A 20851-nucleotide genomic window follows, 5' to 3' on the forward strand; every position below is an offset into this window, starting at 1 on the left:
GCAGAGGAACATGTAATAGAAGGACAAGGCCTCCGCTGCAGTGTCCAACAGTCTCTTCACAAGTAGAGACTGAGATTTACTGAGAGACGAGAATTAAAGCAGCTGCCAGAATAGGTCGGCAAACGCTAAACCCAGTTTCTGCTAATTTTTGCTGTTTAAATGGTGGTAATCAGCAATAGAAAGCCAAAACATTCATTTAGATGATACAGATGCCTTTCTTTGATTCAGGTCTCCTCTCTATGGAAGCCCATTTTTGCCACAGAATAATAAAAAAAAAATGTAAAAGGTAATTGTAAGTTTTTATCTCATAATTGGGATTTTTTTTCTGGCAATTCTGAGTTTATGTCTTAATTCAGACTTTTTTCTTGCAATTGTGAGACAAACTCAAAATTCTGAGATAAATTACCTTTTTTTATTTATTCGGTGGTGGAAAAAAAAATCTGAATTGTGAAATGTAAACTCAGAATTCAGAGAAAAAAGTCCCAATTTCGAGATGTGAAAACAGACTTCTATGGAAAAAAAAAATCACAATTTAGATGTAAAGTCAGAATTCTAAGCATAATTGTGAGATATAAACAAAATACCTATCGTCAGAATTGTGAGAAACAGCCGCAATTAATTTTTTTTCCAATGGTGTAAAAAACAGTTGCGAAATGTAAACTCAGAATTCAGAGAAAAAAAGTCAAAATTTTGAGATTTTAACTCAGAATTGAGGAAAAAACTAAGAATTAAGAGATATAAACAGAACTTCAAGATGTAAACTCAGAATTTTGAGAAACAATCAAAATGATCTTTTTTATTTTTTCATTTGGTGGCGAAAAATTGTGAGATGTAAACTCAGAATTCGGAGGGAAAAGTCAGAAGTGCAAGATATAAACTTATAATTGTGAGAAAAAACATGGAATTGCAAGAAAAAAAGTCAGAATTGCAAGATGTAAAGAGTTGCAAGCCGTTACCTCACAGAATTGTGAGATAAACACACAATTACCTTTTTAAAAATTTTATTTGGTGGCAGGGAAAAACAAAACAGAATTGTGAGACCTAAACTCAAAATTCTGAGAAAAATTCTGACTTTTCTTTCTTAGAATTGCAAGGAATAAATTCTGAATCATAAGATAAAAAAATTAAAATTATCATTGTTTTTTATTCCTTGGTGAAAATGGGCTTCAATACCTTTTTTAAATGCACATCGACCTTGTTCACAACCGATAAGTTGATTATCACGAATCACGTTGGCTTAAAACTGATTGTAGCTATGGGCTTTAAAGACATAAAAACAATATTAATTGGACAAAAAACCCTTCCGGATTAGTCAGAACAGGACCCTGTCTTACCTTAAGAACCCTGTTTGTAGTTTTTAGGTATTTAAACATGGTTAGTGTGCAATATAGGCTTTTATGTTAACGTTACATAACCCTCCTCTGTTCTCCCAAAGTGTCTTAACCTCCTTTGGTTAGTAATGTGAAATTCCCTCCATATTAACCTCATCGCAAATACAGTCGGGGAGCTTCTTTTATCATCATTTGATCTTCTTTTAGCCACGTCTTCCTTCATCTCTCATCTTCATACCTTGGCCCATGTAGGAACAGTACTGCGTGTATGATGACTGAGGTGACGTCACCTGCCGCTATCCCAGCAGCCCCAGCACATGCTCGCCGATGCCCAGGAAATACACGCCCTGAGCGATGCCAAAGAGCGGAGCGATGACCAAAGCTCGACACGCTGCTCCTTTAAGAAATGCAGATGGTCCTTCTCGTTTTATAACACGCCTGTGGAAAAAAAGGAGTTATTGCCATTTAAATAACATGATAAATGAATATGGAAACTGTATAGCACCCTATAAGAATCAATACATCAATACAGTAAGCAAATATAAAGCTTACCGTACACAGTCGAGGATGCCTCTGTAGGAGTCCTCTCCTTCCCCCTTCTGTAAGGTCTGTAGACGGGTCTTTATAACTGAAAATTATAAATATTAATAGATACATAAATTAATATTTTATGATTTTTAAGATCTGATTCCCCAAATTCAGGTTATAAAAGACCTGCACAGTAGTTAGTATGATTCATTTCCAAGAATTTAATTTTTTCAAACAGATCTTGTTTTTTTTTTAAAGAACAAACTATTTAGAAATTCTTTTGAAGGGATGATTTATCCAAAGATTACAATTCTGTCATTTACTTAAAAGAAGTTGATGGTAGCCATTGACTTCCATAGTGTAGAGGGGGAAAAATATGGGGGTCAATGGCTGCCATCAACTGAAATATAACTTCATTTTGACTTAATTATCCCTTTAAGTCATAATGTTATTGTCATATGTTCCCTACATTCTCTAAAACAATATCATTTTTTTAATTTTTTAATGTATTATTCTTAAATGCAGTGCAGTTAATATAAGAAAAGAAAAACATTCTCTGAAAAAATTCTTTGAAATACGATATTAAAGCCACATGTAGGAAATCTGATTAAAGTATTAAAAAAGGTATTTATTATGATTTCATTTGTCCCAATTCAGCTTGTTGGAGCATGCTTCACTTCATAACAAATGTAAAACTCTAAATAAAAGTCCAAATCTGAATAGAAGTCTTCACTGAACAACACTAATCAATTTATAAATACTCAGTTTACACTTGTGAACTTTTAAATACTTAAAAAGTATGTTGACTCGAGAGAATACGCTATAAATAATTCAGATCCATGAACAAAATGGGCCGATTCGTTTTTGTAAACCAGTTTAACTGATTCATAAAAGTTCTGATTCAAAAAAAAAAAGAGAGAGAGATTTGTTTAATAATCAACATTGCTACTGTATAGGTTCCCTTGGGGAATTCGTTTAAAATTGCCAAAAATAGAACAAAACTAAATTTATAATTTTGAAGCTGCTGTTTTTTTTTTTTTTAAGTTAAACTTTAATTAGATGTTTCTACATAAGGACTTTAAGAACATGAACTTTAATTAGTGTCGGTCAAGTTGTATGATCCCCTTAAAAAAGTAACAAAAGACTTATTAAGTGATGAAAAACTGGGTGATAGGTTTCCTGTATTCTATTTATCAGCTTCTAAACAATGTAATGTTGCAGACAGTAGTGCCAAATCTTCAAATAGAGACACTGAAGCAACTGCCAGTGTTTCCACTGTCCAAATAATCCTTCTATACCCTTCACTGATGTTTTAGGTGACAAAGAATTATCTCTCTGATGATACAATCGATGTAGAGACGACCTATAAACAGTACACTTTCTGAATAGAAAGCATAAAGCAGACTTTGCACGTTCTTCAAAGCAAATGAAGTGTTTAAGTCTACACATCACATTAGGACTCTACCACAGCACAAAGACTTCACTAATTAATCACTCAGAAACAAAAGACTCATTCTGTGCCTTTATTGAAAGGCTCGGAGTGACCTAGTTAGGGAACAGTTAGGTAAAAATGTACTCATAATTCACCACAAAAAATATTTTTAAGGGATTAATTTGATTAAGCTTCAGTACTAGAAGTAATCTGAAATGTTACACATTTTTGAGTACTTGCGCAAAAGACTATAGATGTACAAAAATGAATGTATGTGTGTAAGTAACTATTTGTGGATACATCTGTTACGTTTTTTTAAGTGCTTTAAAAAAACTAAAACTATATAAAAAATGTGTTAATTGAAATAAGGCTGAAATAAAATAAATAATAATATTAAAGTAAATATTAAATATAATAATAAAGATTAGGTAAGAAACTTAAAACTAATAAATAAACAAACAAATATACAAACAAAAATAGAAAATGCTGCTTTGGCAACTAACTGAAATAAAGTAAAAAAAAATATTTTGAGTTGAAGTTATTAAATACCTAAATAAAAAAATAAAGCTAAATGTACATATAAAATAAACTAATAAAAATTTCAAAAGCACAAATTACTTTAACATAAACTAAAATTAAATTGAAAACTGAAAATACAAAAATCAAACTCAAAATATTCACAAACAAAATATTATATGAAATACATATATTGATGAATATACTAGTAAATAAAGAATATTAAATAATAATAATTATAAAATAACACTTATTAAATGCAATCGTCACTTTGTTTTTTCTAATGTTACTAGCTACTAATGAGAACTATAAATATATATATGCAGTAGGGAAGTTTGGATTCATAATACAATATATATACACTTTATATAGTAGTCAACATTTCAAGTGGATCAAAACCTTTCATCAAAGTTGTCCTAAAACCAAAACAATACCCGTTCTTGTCCTAGGGCAACTTTGATTAACTTTTTTGTTCCACTTCAAATGTTGACTACTGTATATGATATACTATATATTATATAATTACATATATTAAATATATATATATTCTCAGCAGCGCATGATTTTTACAGGCTTGGAAGTCATTTATCTGCAAACATTTCCAAAGGAGAGAGAGCAAACTGTGTTCCTCTACTCCTCTCTTGCCTGCATCTCACCGTCCATGGGAGTGACAGCTACTGCTGCCACTGAGCCGGCCATGCAGCCAGCCACGAAAGACTGCAGGAAGGGGGCCCGCTCCTGGGGGCTGCTATGGCGATCATTAGTGCGGCCCACTGCGTTGAGGTTGGCGAACAGCGGGAAGTAGATCATAGAGAACGGGACATCCCTGCACAGAGAACAAAAACAGAGCCACAGAATGTAGACATAGCTGCAGGGCATTATTGATGAGTCGTGACTGATCGCGGTGTCTGATTAGTGTTAGTCTGTAAATGTAAAACATGAAAGTGTGAGAGTAGAAATAAAATTTAGGCTGTGTAGGCCTAGAGACAACAGACTTGGTTCTGATTAGAATGCCATTAAGAAGAGAATTCTGCCTCCGTTTAATTAAAAGCTATGAATAACAGATCGGAACTGACAGCTGGCAGCTTACATCAGTTCAGCTGGGATTACATCACAGGCTGCCGGGGAGGGCTTTAGGATAGGTGAGTGGGTTTGTGTGGGAGGTGCTAAAGGTGAAAGGTCGTGTGAGGTATATTCATCCTTTTGTTAAAAAAAAAAAAAAGTTAGTTAAGACGTCAATGAAGGTTTGCAAAAGATCTAGATACTGATCGGCTAATATGGCTTAGTTATTTTAACAAATAATAAATGGATAGGGGATAGTTCACCTTCATTTGGCCCCCATTGACTTACATTGTTTGTTTTTTTTTCTCCATACTATAGAAGTCAATGGGGACCAGCAACTGAAAGTGAACTATCCTTTTAGGACAAATAACAAAGCTATGTTAGCTGTAAGCAAATTCTGTTATTATTTATAAGGGTGTCATATGGTCCAAATCTTTATGAGTTCCTTTCTTCTATGAAACGTAAAAAGGTGACCTTTTCAAAGAATTACTTTGTTTCTGTTACTATATAATGTAAGTGTATGATGATTGGGCTCTCAAAAGACACCTAAGAATTTCATAAAAACTGTCCATATGACTCATGCACTATATCCTAAATCATACAATAGATTTGTTTAATGAACAAACCAAAATCTGAGATGTTATTCTATTAAAATCTTTGGTTGCACTTTATTTTACAGTACGTGTACTTACATGTACTTATAGTGTACTTACAGTGTATTTACCTAAGAAAGTTCTGGTAATACAAGGTAACTACATGGGGTAGGGTTAGGTTTAGGGGTAGGTTCAGGGTTAGTACCTAGTTATTACATAGTTATTGTAATTACTATAATAAGTACATAGTATGTACATGGGGAACAGGACTGTAAAATAAAGTGATACCAAATCTTTAGTAGGTATGTCTGATTCAAGAAAGGCCGATTCACACCAAGGACGATAATTAAAATGATAAAGTTCCATTCATAATTATAATGATTGTGACACACAGGAAAGATTTCAATGGAATCACTTCAGAGCTATTTTTTCAACTTGTGAGTAATAAAAATATACACAGCCAATCAGAACCACTCAATTTTAAAGAGCTCAAGCATTTAAAGTGACAGACAACATAAGACTACTGTATACTGATGTAGACACTTATCTAGATATCTTCATAGTTAATATTCTTGGTGTGAACGGACCACCATAAAATCAAAACTGACCATTTTTATTTTATTTTAATGCAATATTGCAGTGTTTATTATAAATGATTCATCCATGCACAACATTACTTCTGTCAATTCATTTGAATCAGTTCCCTATGAATAAAATCAAATAAAATTTGTTTCCTCATTCAAGGAGTGGTTTTACTTTACACATATATACAGCGAAGAAAGATGATCACAAATTTCATTCAATCCAGACTTGGATCTGATTTGATCTTTGGATTTGATCTCTGATCTTTGCACTTAATTTATTGATCTAGTTCACACAACCAATTTTAATGATTTGTGTACAAATCAGACTGATTCAATTCTTGAATTCTAACTGATTCAGTGAACAAGTTGTAAAGGCTGACTGGAGGGGAAATATTTTAATGAATAACAATTTAAAATAGAGCCTATTCATGACTAAATGATGATTTGTATTGCTTCAAAAGAAGCACATGAGTCCTGCGAATTACTTTTACAGTGCTTTTGGTTTCTTTCTTTGCCTTGAAAGCTCCATTACCAATATGTTAAAAATTAAACATTTTATGTTCCACTGTAGAAACAAAGTCATGCAAGTTTGGTGGAGTAAATGATGAAAGTTTTTTCATTTGTAAGTGAAGTACTCCTTGAAAAGGTCAAAAACATTCCTTATAGTCCATATTCCTGTTGGTTATATGGCTGATTGTCTGTTACCTCATCAAAGTAGCACCTGCTCCCTTATAAAGTCCCCTGAGGCCTCGAGTCTTAAGTAGCTCTAGGGTGATACGGGTCGCTGAAGGTTGAGGAAGGGCGTTGGTGCCCGGCTGTGCTGCCCGAGAGGCAACCAGCGAGGGGGTCGGACCAGCGGTAGAGGCAGGGGCAGCGACAGTCCGCTGAGCAGCTTGTGGAGACAAGAGTGGAGAATTTACAACTCATATCTTCAATATCATCTTTATATTTTATCTTGTGCTGTAATGAAACTGGAACTGCTGTTCGATGGACACCAATCTACTCAAACAGCTTATTTCTGGCTAACCTTTGTACTTAGTAAGGCATCCTAAGATAGAGACCTACATACCTTGGACAACACTCACAGGAGCATAATAAACACACTTACCCAACCTTCCAGCATCCTGCAGTTGTATTTTTAGCATTTCCATGGGGGAGGTGACTACCACCTGACAGGTTCCGGCTCCACAGCCCGCAAGGATTTCCCCCCACAGAGCTAATTTTCTGTGAGTGACAGATATAATGACAGATGGGACGAATGAGAGAATGATCATTATTGCCTACACCAAAGAAATAATTGCTTAGATTACTCAGCTGGTGACCCAGATGCCTCTGTGGAATAGCTTATAGATAATGTTTTCTAAGGTTTTTGTTAAGAACCATATTAAAACAGCTGCCTGCACTGTTTTCCTAAAACAGCTATTGAATCCACACTCTACTGAGCCAGTTCTTTTCAGCAGATGAGAAACATCCAGCACAACACAACCAGCACAGCCCGTCACTTAAACAATTTACTCTAATTAGGCAATTTATTTTATTGAATCAGAAACATACAGTGGAACCTGTGAGGTTCAATTTCTAAAGAATGACTCTAATGAGAGGATTCAATTAGGGAATTAAAAAAAATACAGTACAACCAGAGATGTCCGATTCCTGAACATACTGTATGACTCTAATGAGCTGATTCATTTTAGGGAAATACAAAATACAGCACAGCAAAGAGAAGTCTGATTCCTGAACATATGAACATATGAGCTGATTCATTTTTAGTGAATCAGTAACATACAGCACAACCAGACTCTAATGTGCCGATTCTTTTTAGTAAATCAAAAACTCTCAAGTGTGCAAACTTTTTTAGAGAATGAAAAAACATACAATGCAACTAATTTTTAGGTGTATAATTCCTTTGATTCCAATGTGACCGTTCTTTTCAGTGAATCATTTGAAACATACAGCGCAACAAGTGCGGTCCGATTCATGAATGACAGAGCTTTTAGTAGATCAAACACATACTGCTTTCAACTCATTGTGAGATTTAATTTAGTATAGCTTTATTAGGCAAATATCATATGTGATGGTGTTGCAGAAACCTGTTTGTAAGAGTCATTATTTTTCTTCCGCTAGTGCCGCAGAATTGTTTTATGTTTCAAACTGTAATGAGATGCTTTCATAAATGGTCAAAAAGTGGTGGTTACCCATCTTTGGAGAGCTTCTGTCTGAAGACATCATTGGCAGCCAGTTTAATGGCTTTCTCCGGAGTGACCAGTGTAAGATTCACAGCTGCACCTGAGAAAAACACATTAAAGTGAAATTCTGAGAACATTAACATAAGCAAAATATCCCAGAACATGTAAATAATTAAAACTATTAATGTTTGAAATACCACTGTCCTCAATATCAGCAGGGATGTGCAGCATGGTGGTAAATTACATTTTGATTTTCATTTTGAGTCAGTACTAGTCAGCACTAGACAAGAAGAGAAAGTTCATACCCCGGTACATGCCAAAGTAGCCCTCCATTTTGATCGTCTTTGCCAAACAGTCCAGCCTTCATAACAAGACAGAAATGTTCGAAATGCTTAATGCAATCTGGTTGTAAAATATGCAAATTGAAATGTAATGAAATCACAATTCATTATAAAATATCCCTAACAAATACATTATAATGTTTTATTCCATATGTATGTAATTTAACAACCAGAATAAATCTCTTAAACAGCGAAACCGAAATGTTCTCTATGTTTGTGTATAATGAACAGCCAAATTAGACATTCACAAAGAATTCTTAGAGGAGTTAGTAATGTGCGAAAGAAAGAGCTGAAAACATAGCAGCCTGTCTCTTGCCTACAAACCACTTGGGTATTTTGCTTGTTACATAAGTGTACAAAAAAGAAAAGAGCTCCTTACGCACCATCACTACAGAGAGTACTTCTCTTCATTTCAATGTTATCACACATGCATAAAGATATCTTAGAGCAAGCTACTTAAAAAGGGATGAAAAAATATTTGGCTGCGTAAACAGATCAAAGATGCAAAAGCATGCGACACAAGTTGTTTTGCATCTTCTGAGTCAATTAGTAAAAAGTCCTCCGCCAAGAGTAATCACTAACACATGCTGCTTTCGCCATTCACTTTATTTTAGTGAAACCATATAAGCAGTTGTTTTTAGATTTAGAAATGTTTTTAAAAACACACAGGGCCATAAGAACTTTTAGTGCAATGCAAAAATTTCATGGAAGTTAAAGGATCTTAATGCAACCACAGATTACACTTAAGAACCTTTATTTTTAAACTGTACCTTCAAATCATAGGACCCCAAAACAAAGTGGGGGATAGTTATTGGACCTCATAAAGATGTTGAACTCACATTCCACTATAAACATGAGCACCCTGCTGGTTTTGGAGGCGGGTCTTGGCGAGATCAATGGGAAACACGCAGGTCACGCCCACCAGTCCAGCCACACCCCCATTAATCAGCTTAGCAGGGAGACTGTGAACACCAGAACACAAACACACACATGCAGGACAAAAACCACACACGAAAACATGTCGATATAACAGCTTAGATGGATCTCATATTTCAGAGGAAGTGGAAAATTTACCTCACTTTCTTCTCTGCCATTGTGCCCACACTTTAATTGATTTCCTCCAATTCTTCTCTCTCTGCTGCAAAAGTGTCAGCACAAACCGTGACTGACCCGGCCAGCCTTCTGGCACAATGAGCCAACCTTTACACTCTTCCTTTCAGGATAAACAGCCTCTCTTTGGTAAAAAAAAAAAAAATCACTTTGGAAATTGCTGTTAACCAAGAAACAAGTAAAAAATACAATTCGGGATAGCTATGATTCCAGAATGACTTTTTAGAATAATAATTATGCAATGGAAAAAAAACAACTTTATATTGCTTGCCTAATCACTGATTTTACTGTCTGAATAGTACTTTTCTATGGTGCACAAACAGAGAACATCCTCCTTTCTAAAGTCTTTCTAATCTTGCTGCTAATGAGGTTGTGACCTCTTGAATTAATCTTGAGAAGAGCGCTAACAGGTGAGGGACTTATCAACATGATTTCCTGTTCTTCAACATAGTATCAACAACGTTTTTAAAATAAGATCCAAATATAGATATCTTATAGAAAATCTAATTTCAGTATGTCAGTGGTTGTAGTTTTCTAGAGAAGATAATTGTAAAGTATTGTAAACTTTGAGTAGTTCAAATTTTTTTAATTCATAATTTTTCAGGTGAAAATTTACACAAGCAAGGAAATCTCCTGTGATTTAAAAAAATATATTTAAAGTAACGCTTTATAAAAAGCTTTTAGTAGTTAATGTTGGTTACTGCATTGACTTACATGAACTAACAATGAACAGTACATTGGTTACAGTGTTCATTATTATGATTTAATTTATTATAATTTATATCTCAGTTAACATTAGATAATAAAAATTAAATTATATTAACATATAGAACTTTTGATTTTAATAATGTACTGTTACCATAAACATTGACAAACATGATTAAATGCCGTATAAGTATTTTTGATTGGTAGTTCATGTTAAATAATATTTTTAGTAAATGAAACCTTATTGTAAAGTTACAATATTTAATCCTTTAAATATTCTCACAGTTAATAAGGTGTCATATACTGCAAACATAACAATTACAAAAATGAATATGAAGTTTAAAACAGTTTTGAACTGAAGTCATTACTGCAAATTGCACTATTTCTTTACACTTTTTCGGCTAAATGATTAAATGTTAAATGTTTTCATTGTGACACTTTTTTTACTTGCTTTCTCTTTTCCCTTGCTTTTCCTAAAGTCCCCCTCTCATAACCTTACTCTACTGTATGTTTCCATTAACTCTCACCTCATTTGGGGTTCCATTCTCTCTTTTCCTCCATACTCACATCCTCCCTTTTCACTGTCCGTCTCTCTTCCTCTCGCTCTGTCTTTTCTGAAGCCAGTGGCATTCTGAGCATGCCTTTCTCTTCAGCACTACTTTTTTTCAACCCTGCTCTATTCAAACCCTTCCACTGCCAAAACACAGACAAGTGAGATCTGTCCCTGAGCACTCCCTCACTAAGACTTTGCACAACTACCGCAAACAGACCCCCCTCACGCAAGCCTACATATTTGACCAATTCCCAAGTTTGAGAAAATGATTATCATGTTCTTACCTCTGTCAGTGCATTGACCGGTCGGATCAAGCGGTCCGCTTCCCCCTCTGCACGCTGACAATGTGTGCAGCAGCCGTAGTCAGGCACAAGAGATCCAACAGAGCCCGCCGCCTCTCGGGGGCCGTTGGACGAACACAAGCATTGTCCCTCGGTGCTTAAGTCCCTCCCTCTTGTGGCGACTCCCAGTGACATAGACAGGGAATGAACGCTTTCCACTAATGAAACTTGACACACATTCACACATATACACACAAACAGAAGCATGCATATTGCATTACACAACTTCATCTGAGCATATGCTACTGTTTGGGAACAACATTTTTTAATTATTCACATGAAGTTCTTGTAAACAGAATTTTCTTATGATATATTAACAAATAATTTAACAAAAATTATAAACAATAAAAATGTAGACTAAGGGCTATTTAGACCTATAAAACGGACAGATAAAAAGACAGACAGACAGACAGACAGACAGACAGACAGACAGACAGACAGACAGACAGACAGACAGATAGATAGATAGATAGATAGATAGATAGATAGATAGATAGATAGATAGATAGATAGATAGATAGATAGATAGATAGATAGATAGATAGATAGGCACACCGACAGTGTGCGTTACGTGTCAACAGGGGGCGCTGGATCCTTATATTGAACACCAATTTGTTATTAACATCATTACAATTAGTCAAAAGGTATTAGTCTTAAACACTCGTGTCATTCTGATGTTTTTTTTTTTAATTATTCGATCTCAGGTCTTATGTCAATTTATGTTCATAATCACTATGCCAACAGCAATATTTCAAAACAACTTTAGCGCAATAAATCACAGTGCAAATCAACTTTTGTGGGTAACAAACAACAGCCACAATAAAGCTACTAAACAAAAACTCCATTGCTTTGTTTTAATACTACTACAATTAAACGTTAAATCAAACAAATAATTTATGATAGGAAAAAAATAAATTACTAATTAATTGAATAACTAATTACACTAATTAAATGCAAAATGTCAGTGTAATGTATTATCATCCTCTCTGTCGTTCAACTCTAGATCACTCGCGAGGATTCTCCAATTATAACAACAGAGCAACTTCCCTTTCAGCGAAATTCAAATGTGTGTGCATTCCCTTTAAATGAACATACCACTTCAAGAGAAGGTAAGACACCTGACCGCAAAAATAACTAACTGAGGTATTGTGTCTGTTACTTTGACTCGATCAGGTCAGCTAGTTACTAAACTTGGCTTATATTGCAAACAATAGATAAAACAAAGGTTTAGACTGATTTTTTTAATATATATTTTATTTGTTTTGGTGCGCGTAAACCCCTCCCCCCGTCGCAGATGGTAGCGCCCAGCCCATCTGCTCTCCTCCTGTGAAATGCGGATTGAAACAGATTGTACGACTCTACGCGTCGCAATGGCTACTGCACTGCAAGGACAACAAGTTTTACAGTTCAGTTAAACAAGTCATATATGAGGAACACGCCGGACGGAATCGTCTAAGCCACACTTTTTAAAGTGAGACACTCGTTGGACAACAGAAAAATGTCCCAGGGATGTATAACTTCTGTGGAGGAGATCCAGTCTTGGTGGGAAGTCCCCGCCATAGCGCACTTCTGCTCTCTCTTCAGGACGGCGTTCAATTTACCAGACTTTGAAATCGAGGTAAATTATACCTGTACGCACTTACGCCTCCCTTTTCTTTCCGCCAGGTTGATTAAAACGAAACTAAACAAAACAAACTCAACTTGCCCGTATTTCCCAGCCACATGACTTTGTTACTTCAGCATTCACACTGTTAGCGAGTTAACGTTAATAATGGTACGCCAACGCAATTCTCTGATAGTGATGTTGGCGAAGTCAGTTAGTTATTTAGCGTTGGTTTATATAATAACAGAACTAAACCCTCCAACCAGCCGTCTGCCCAAAACACTGGACGTGCTGACTCTTGTGTTTGTGATTTCGTTTTTACCTCAAAATACGATTTTATTAAAGATAAAACTTGTTTTGTGAGTGGTGAATCGTGTTTGGTTTTGTCTTTGTTTATAAACTGCCTGCGTTGGGTTAACTTATATATTGAAGGCTAGACTTTGTTTGGTATTTTTTAAGTTCAACACATTAATACAATCGGTCTGTTCCTACTTTAGCGTTATATTAAGGAGTTTAAAGTCGTCTGTTCATTCTCGTAAAACCTGTTTTTATTCTTTCATTTTGAGATTCACGCCGCAAGTGGCGTCGAATAAGTGATCGACTCAAACTTTCGAGTGATTTGATTAACTGGATCACCTGAGCCTGTTTTGTTGTGCTTTGTTTAAGCGTGGTCCTTTGTTATAAACTCAAGCCAAGTTCATGATTATTGGGTTACAAATGTATTGTTGGATCACAGGCTGGCTTCGAACTGGTCACTGTTCCACACAGTCTGTCTGTTTTGTTTGTGTTATTATCGATTTAGTCACTTTTGATGCTGTGAAATTAGTCTCAAATTAACCTACCGATGTAAATGTAAGCCAGAAACATTCAAATGGAGTCGTTTTTACATTGACACCTAATTTTTAACATCTCCCCCTTAATTTACATTTGGAAACAACAGTGAATTTGTCCCTGGCGTCAGTAGACTCGGTCCATCTCGACCCCCCACACGTGTGAAACATGCTGGTCACTGGCTTTGTTATTGCAGGAGGGATTTGAGGTGCTGATCACCGCGTGCTACTTCCAGAAAAAAAGTTAACCGGCGTGATCAATTGGGAATTAACCAATACTGTCCTGTGTATGGCGGATTATTTTATGATAGATTATTATAGGTGTCTGATATGCAGAAATGACCATAACTAAATAAACAATAAGAAGTTCATAATGACAACATCAATATTTATTGTTAAATAATAATTATTGAATTGTTATGCTGCTGCTGTTGTTAATTGTAGATTTATTTTATGCAGAATTGCTTGAGAATAAATTATTAAAGTCATTATTCAAACAATAGTTTTAAATAAGTTGCATTGCCTGTAGGTGCTATATTTCATAGAGGAATGATGCCATTGATCTGTAGATTATTAACAAACTAATTAAGTTGAAGAGTAAATATTAGTTTAAAAAAGATTTCAAGCCAATTATCGGTTTCTAATTAGCATGTTGGATGATTATGGGATGACCATTTTTTGGGTCATGTTTGATTTTTTTATTTTTTGCATCACATCTTTTTGCATGTTTACTATGTGCACCTTTGGTAATCTTATTTGAGGCTTGATCCCAGATTACAGGCACTGTCTGTCAATGCAGTGTCAAAGGATTTACATTCAGAGGGTGGGAGTCTGTGTCAGGCGCAAGTCATTGACTGTTTTGCGATTCATCCTTGCATCCTAATTGCATTCAGTGTAGGTGTCCAAGGTCATTCAGCACAAAGGCTCTCAGTCCCACTTCAGTATCCTGGTTACTTCGCAGCCGTGCGTGAATGGGACTGTGAATAATCTAATCGGTTGCTTGTGATTGAGACGTTTTTCAAGTCATCCCTCACATTGCGCCAGTCTTCTATTGTGATCTCAATTGTCCCAATGCTTACTAGTGTTAGAGTGGCTATTGAACACGGTAAAGATTCTGTTGTCTTTGCATTACCATGAACGTTGAACATGTTTTGACATTGTAAATCCTTGACAAAATCCTTAAATTTTCTTGCATCCACTTTGGATATGTCAAACTTTGTCATCTCATTTGCCTTGAGCCAGTCAACACAAGTTGATGGGAATGTAATCAAAGCAGATTTCCCAGCAACTCGCTTATTTGGTGATCCATCGGCTTAGCTGACATTTTCATGAACCTCACCTGTTTGTTTTCAGCCCTTGTTGATCTTATCCGATGTCTAAAAAAAGCAGGTGGATAGTTCAGTAAATAGAAAGCAAATCCATTTGTAAGAGGATACAATGTCTTTTGCGATGGAGAAAGCCTACCTTATAAGGTGGCTGTATGACTGGCTGTTTGTCTTAAATGAGCAGATTTAGTTTACACGTTGATTTTCTCATTCACCTGATTTGTCATGTAGCCCTTAACAATCTTACCTGTTGAATATTTGTTTGTCAGTTCATTCAAACAATGACTTCTGAACATTTTATAATAATTATAAACAGGGAAAGCATCTTGTTTTATCAAACAATCTGGCAATATTTTGCCATAAGGCTGAAAACCACTGAATGATTGAATTTGCTGAGGAGTGTCACAAGCTTTGTGTGTCTAGCACAGTGGATATTACAAAGGCAATGATCCAGTGTGAAGTTTAAGGTGTTGGCCAGCTCCTTTTCTTCTCAGGATCCGTTCTGGGGGCTGACAATGGAGAATCGTCTTGGCAAGCTGACAAAACGGCTCCTTGCGCATTGTTCCTTGGTTACACTTCACAGTCGTGCTCCATATCTCTCCCCTAGATGAGAGAAGGGCTCGGCAGGAAGAGGCCTTATTCGCTTGGGCTCTCTCCGTACTCTTTGTCTGTGTGAAGCACGCTTGATTTCCTGGCAGTGTGGCTGTGAAACGAGCCCTGAAATCTCACCACCTCCAAGAGCTGAGAGAGGCCGTGTCCTTCAGGATGTCCCCCCTCACCCCTCATGCGCAAACACAGCCGGAGGACAGAGCCAGCCGACTCCACACAGAGGATGAGAGTTGGTGTTTTGTTGCTGGTCTGTTTTCATGTCTTCATTATCAATTTAATGGTGTCTAGAGAGTGGGTGGATAATTGATCTGTGAGCATTTGTTCCAAGTGTTTGCCTTTGCAAAAGATGGGACTGGGACTTAATTTAGTTTCTGAATTGATTATATTTGGTTGGCAAAGTTAGAAGTATGGGGAGCTAGAGAAAGACAAGCTCATTGAGCTGATAACTCAAAGTTCTCATTTTAGGGAACCAACCATCACAAGCATTCTTTAATTGTGTAAGAATTGACAGTGGTTGCGTTAATTTGATGCTTTTAATAGATTTGCAGCCATTTCTATTTCTCCTAAACCATATGCCAGTTTGTTGACTTACAAATTTTTGCAGTACAGGTCAAAAGTTTCGGATTGGTAAGTGTTGTTTTATTTATTTATTTTTTTTTTTTAGAAAATTCTCTAATGCATTTTGGCTACTTTTGTTTGATCAGAAATACAGTAAAAAAAAAAAAAAAAAAAAAAAAAAGATTTAAAATTCCTTTGATGCAAAGCTAAAATTTCAGCATCATTACTCTAGTCTTCAGTGTCACATGATCCTTCAGAAATCATTCTAACATGCTGATTTGCTGCTCAAAGAACTTTATCATCACCATCAATGTTGAAAACTGCTTAAGCTGCTTAATATTTTTGTAGAAACCATGATGCATTTTTTTATATATAAAGAGTAGCGTTTATTTGAAATAAAAAATGTTTTGTGACACTGTCTTTTGCGACACTATGTCTATTCTTTGATGAATAAAAGTATTAAAGTGCCCCGATTATGCCATTTTTAAGGTTGCAAATATTGTTTTATGAGTCTCCTTGCAAGCAAGGTCAAAAACAAGGTCAACACACTGCATGAAAGGTAATATTCGAAAAGACATAATGGGGCACTTTAATTTCATCAAACGAAACAAAATTTTACACCAAACATCTGTAAATGAAATAGTCGCAACTATAAGTAGTCATATTTTAAAGGGGTAGTCAGATGCCCATTTTCCACAGGTTGATATGATTCTTTAGGGTCTTAATGAAAAGTCCATAACATACTCTGGTTAAAATTTCTCAGTAGTAGTGTAAAACAACACCCTAATTACTGTCAAAAACAGCTCTTTTCAGAGCAAGCTGTTTTCCTGCATGCCGCTTTAAATTCAAATGAGCTCTGTTCACCCTGCGCCTCTCTACCGAGCTGCTCTCTTGAGAGATGGTAAACTTTAGCCACATTAATTGTGAAACTGGCTGGCTAGCACTTTATTAGGTAAGGCGATTTGCAAAGATTCATTTAAAAAAAAAATCACTTCTTCTGTAGGTGGAGCTGGATCACAAATGATTCGCGCAAACATAGACTCATTTAGGTAGATCGTTACAGGGTTCTTACAATTGCAACTTTATATCTCACAATGTAGACTTTTTTTATATGGAGTTGGTAATGGTAATCCATGTCTATAATTCATTATATATTTTTTGCTGTTGTTGTAGATTTGCAAAGATTACCTCTTGTGGCTGGACTCCTTTTGCACCGGTTTGATAGTTGTTTCTCTGTCTTTTCTAATGAGAATCTGTGACTGAGCGGGTTTATAATTCAGACTAATTAACGCTTGTCTCTGTCAGAGATAACATAGGCCCTTGTGCAAGAGCTCATTGAGCCATTTTCAAGCTCTGACATAGCACATCCACATGTTCGCTGACAGCTGTTTGTCTCGTCCATGATCTTTTACATGGCAGAATTTCCTCTGTGTCTTCCCAGTGGATTATCATGGACTCCCTGCCTTTCATCTTTTTCATCTCACCTTCAGCTCCGGATACAAGTGCCCCCTTATGCTCTTTCCTCCACCCAACTTGGGCTTGTGTGTTCTGCCAATGTTGAATAGAGCCTCATTCATGTTCCTACTCGCACACTGCTGCTCCATCATTGGCCCTGGCATGAGCATGACTAAATCACAGATGGTGGCTTTCTTTGCCTCTCCCCCCGGAGAGCCGAGATGGTCATAACTGGGTGCTGGTGTTCGTCTGGGGCACCTTTTCTTTAATGCCTCGTGCTGCTTGATTGTAAAGGGAGATTTAATCTCAATGGGGCATGGCGGAGCGGGAGCTGACAGTGGCTCTTGTTTTGAAAAGCAGATGGATTAAGATGAGGAAAATGGATTTGTGTCAGGAGGATCTGTAGTGCTTCGTTTTGCTCCAACACCGGGTGCTGATTGAGAAGGATGGCCATAAGTATGTCTGCGCGTGCATGTGTGAAGCCTGTGTTGAATTAGTAGCTTTGATGTGTGAGGGACTCATCCTCAGTAGAGCTTCCGTGGTTTAGAGGAGGAGGATGTGAGCTCTGGCTTTGGGATTTGCACCATCAATAACTAATGGGTCATCGGGCCTTATTTCAGACCCCAGATGCTGTTGCTTGAAAAGGACCGCTCTCACCCACCTTCATTCAGGATATTTTAAACCGTCTACTCCAGTCAACCAGATGAGAAGAAATTCATGCATTTTTAACAGTATCACTATTAGTTTGCCAAGACACTTTCTTGTCCCACACTGTTTGCAATGTGAATGATCTCTCTAAGTCTTCAGACTTAAGATTTTTGCCATTATGTGATTAGTTGTTGAAACTAATCACATACTTCCATTAGGATACATTAAATTTGATCAAAAGTGTCTGACATTTATAATGTTCAGATTTCCTTTACAAATAAATTTTTATTAATACTTTGTTTACAATCCTTTGGAAAAATTTGAAGCAGCATTACGGTTTTCATCATTGGCAATTAGAAATGTTTCTTCAGCAGCACATCATTCACAACATTCTAAAGGATCCTGAGACACTAAAAACTGGAGTAATGATGCTATAAATTCAGACTGGCTATCACGGGGATACGTTACATTAAAACAATAGTTAATTAAAATAGATTAACATTGTAATATTTTACAATATTACTGTTTTATTGTATTTTTGATCAAACAAATGAAGCTTTGGTGATCATAAGAAACTTAATTCAAAACATTTAAAAATCTCATGACTCCAAACTTGAAGTATGGAATACTAGACAAATTTATCAGTGTCTCCGATTTCTCTGATTCCAAAAACTACTCATAACACTTTGGCAACTGCATAACAACCACCTAGCATGATGGTGTCAAGTTTTGCTTTGCCTTTGCATTCTTCATGTGTTAAATAATGACCCCATGCAACAGTGAATCCATCATATGTGCACAACACTTCTGCCTTAATCACCGTATCCATCCACATTGTGATCCCCAACTCCCCTCCCCCACCTCTGCACCTCTGATTGACAGGTGAGGGCAGAAGTAAATGTATCCGATGGTTCCACATGGGGTACGGGTGGAGCAGGGTGGAGGGGTTTGTACTCTGGGGTGTTTGTTTCAGGCGGCTCCATTGTTGAAGCACCCCATGGCTCCCAGTGTCTGTCTCCAGTTTGAGGCTGCCGCTCCACACGCCGTTGCTTGTGTGTTTCGTCTGGGATGAAATCGAAGCCCCCATTGTGGTCCTAGTTTTTCGGGTTGTGTGTTAACCCGCTTAGTGTGACTGTCAGGTGTTCCTTAGAGCGACGTGCTGTTTTTTGCTCGTGGCAGCATGATGCAAGAACCTGCTGGGAGCTCGTAAGAGCGTGATGGGAAATTTGATGTTTAGTGTGTCATCAGGGATTGCAGCTCTCTCTCCCCCCGCAGACAGTTGAGTAGGTGGGGGTGGCACCGATGTGGGCTCCAGTGGGAATGTCACCCTGCAGGATGGAGTTGGATGGTGGGGGAGGCTGCTTGCATGAGACGTGAGGCACCCTCAGCCTATAGCGAAGGTGGCAGAGAGAGCGCGTGTGTGTGTTTTGGAGGGGTGTGCTGGGGGTTGTCTGTGCTTTTGAGAGGCGAGTTTGTAACAATGGACCAGCTAGACCCACTCATCTGCTCTTGGGAACAGTTGTTTGGAGAGAAGCCATGGTTGAAGCCATGGTTCACTGATGTTAAAAATGGTCAATGTCAGTTTGTTCTGACCTCTTTTTTTCTCATACTGGTAAAGAAAAGAAAATGTACAGCATTAAATGCACTGTAAGTTGCTTTGGATAAGTGTCTTCTAAATGCATTAATGTAAACTCAACCTGAATTCTGAAATTAGACTTTCTTTTTGGTTTTTCTATGCTATAATTAATAAACCCTGTCGTTTTTTGAATATTACCCTGCTACAACATGCTTGGCTTGCAACTAGTTGGTAGTAAAGGTAGCTGAATTCATATCTACTTTGATTCTGTTATGAAAAAAATATATTTGAATGAACGGTATTTAACCTGTTAGCCAGAACCCCCCATTATGGGACTCACAGCTGAAAGTGCTCTACCTAACTTATAATTGTAACAGTTTCCTACTTCAGTGTGTTACAAACATAATTTTGGTGTCTTTGGAAAGAAGACTCTTTGGGCTTTACTTTTTATCAACCAGATTTGATAATGCTCAAAAATATTAAAAGTTATAGACTCTGAAGTGCCTTGAGTTATTTTTTTTACCACACTTAAATATTTTTTTATTTGATATGAAAATACATGAAATGATACCTGGAGCAATCTAGAAAAGTAATGGGTTGAAAGTCACATGTCTCATGAGTTTCTATTTCAAATCTGAATAAGATATAATGAAAAATGAGACTCCTGTAAATTTTTTTGAGACTGTCTACACCCCCCACACCCCAAATATAAAAAAAATATTTACCAACCGTATTGAAGGCTTCTACAAACTATTTTGTCATTAAACATACCACTGCATAGTTCCCTCTCAAGGCGGTAACTCAACATTACTTCAGCTAAGACGTATATGGGAACTCCTCCAAGCCGAAAATTAAGTCAGAATCTCTTTCTTCACGCTAGAAGTCTTATCGAACTCATCGTGGAAGTTGCAATAGAGGACTACTCGCCCTGTTTTTCCTCTCCGCAACCGATGGCTGCTACTGCT

The 20851-nt window shown here is 36.6% G+C and overlaps 2 protein-coding genes across 3 annotated transcripts in view; one reads left to right on the forward strand and one right to left on the reverse strand.

Moving 5' to 3' along the window:
• Positions 1 to 308: 308 nt before the first annotated feature.
• LOC132125086 (mitochondrial glutamate carrier 1-like) lies at positions 309 to 9755 on the reverse strand. The gene is made up of 9 exons (XM_059536309.1): positions 9648 to 9755; positions 9413 to 9535; positions 8538 to 8593; positions 8242 to 8332; positions 7155 to 7270; positions 6752 to 6938; positions 4464 to 4633; positions 1884 to 1959; positions 309 to 1769 (listed from the first exon to the last, which is right to left on the reverse strand). Exons 1-9 carry the CDS (start codon positions 9665 to 9667, stop codon positions 1628 to 1630), a joined length of 981 nt encoding a protein of 326 aa, XP_059392292.1. The 5' UTR covers positions 9668 to 9755; the 3' UTR covers positions 309 to 1627.
• A 2789-nt stretch (positions 9756 to 12544) lies between these two features.
• The window catches only part of LOC132124535 (chromatin remodeling regulator CECR2), a 37430-nt gene continuing 29123 nt past the window's right edge, over positions 12545 to 20851 (forward strand). For both annotated transcript variants that reach the window (XM_059535587.1, XM_059535588.1), the window contains exon 1: positions 12545 to 12900. In XM_059535587.1, coding sequence (XP_059391570.1) covers positions 12781 to 12900 — 120 coding nt within the window. In that variant the 5' untranslated portion in view covers positions 12545 to 12780. The remainder of the gene's footprint in view (positions 12901 to 20851) is intronic.

The sequence above is a fragment of the Carassius carassius genome, chromosome 43 (assembly GCF_963082965.1).
Source record: "Carassius carassius chromosome 43, fCarCar2.1, whole genome shotgun sequence".
Taxonomy (NCBI): Eukaryota; Metazoa; Chordata; class Actinopteri; order Cypriniformes; family Cyprinidae; genus Carassius; species Carassius carassius.

Bases quoted from the DNA above. Each gene is read 5' to 3' on its own strand.
- LOC132125086 (XM_059536309.1), bottom strand. From the start codon at position 9,667: ATGGCAGAGAAGAAAGTGAG. The intron at 7,271-8,241 runs GTAACCACCACT...TGTCACTCACAG, and splicing joins CAGAAGCTCTCCAAAGATGG to AAAATTAGCTCTGTGGGGGG. The intron at 1,770-1,883 runs GTAAGCTTTATA...TTTTTTCCACAG, and splicing joins GGCATCCTCGACTGTGTACG to GCGTGTTATAAAACGAGAAG.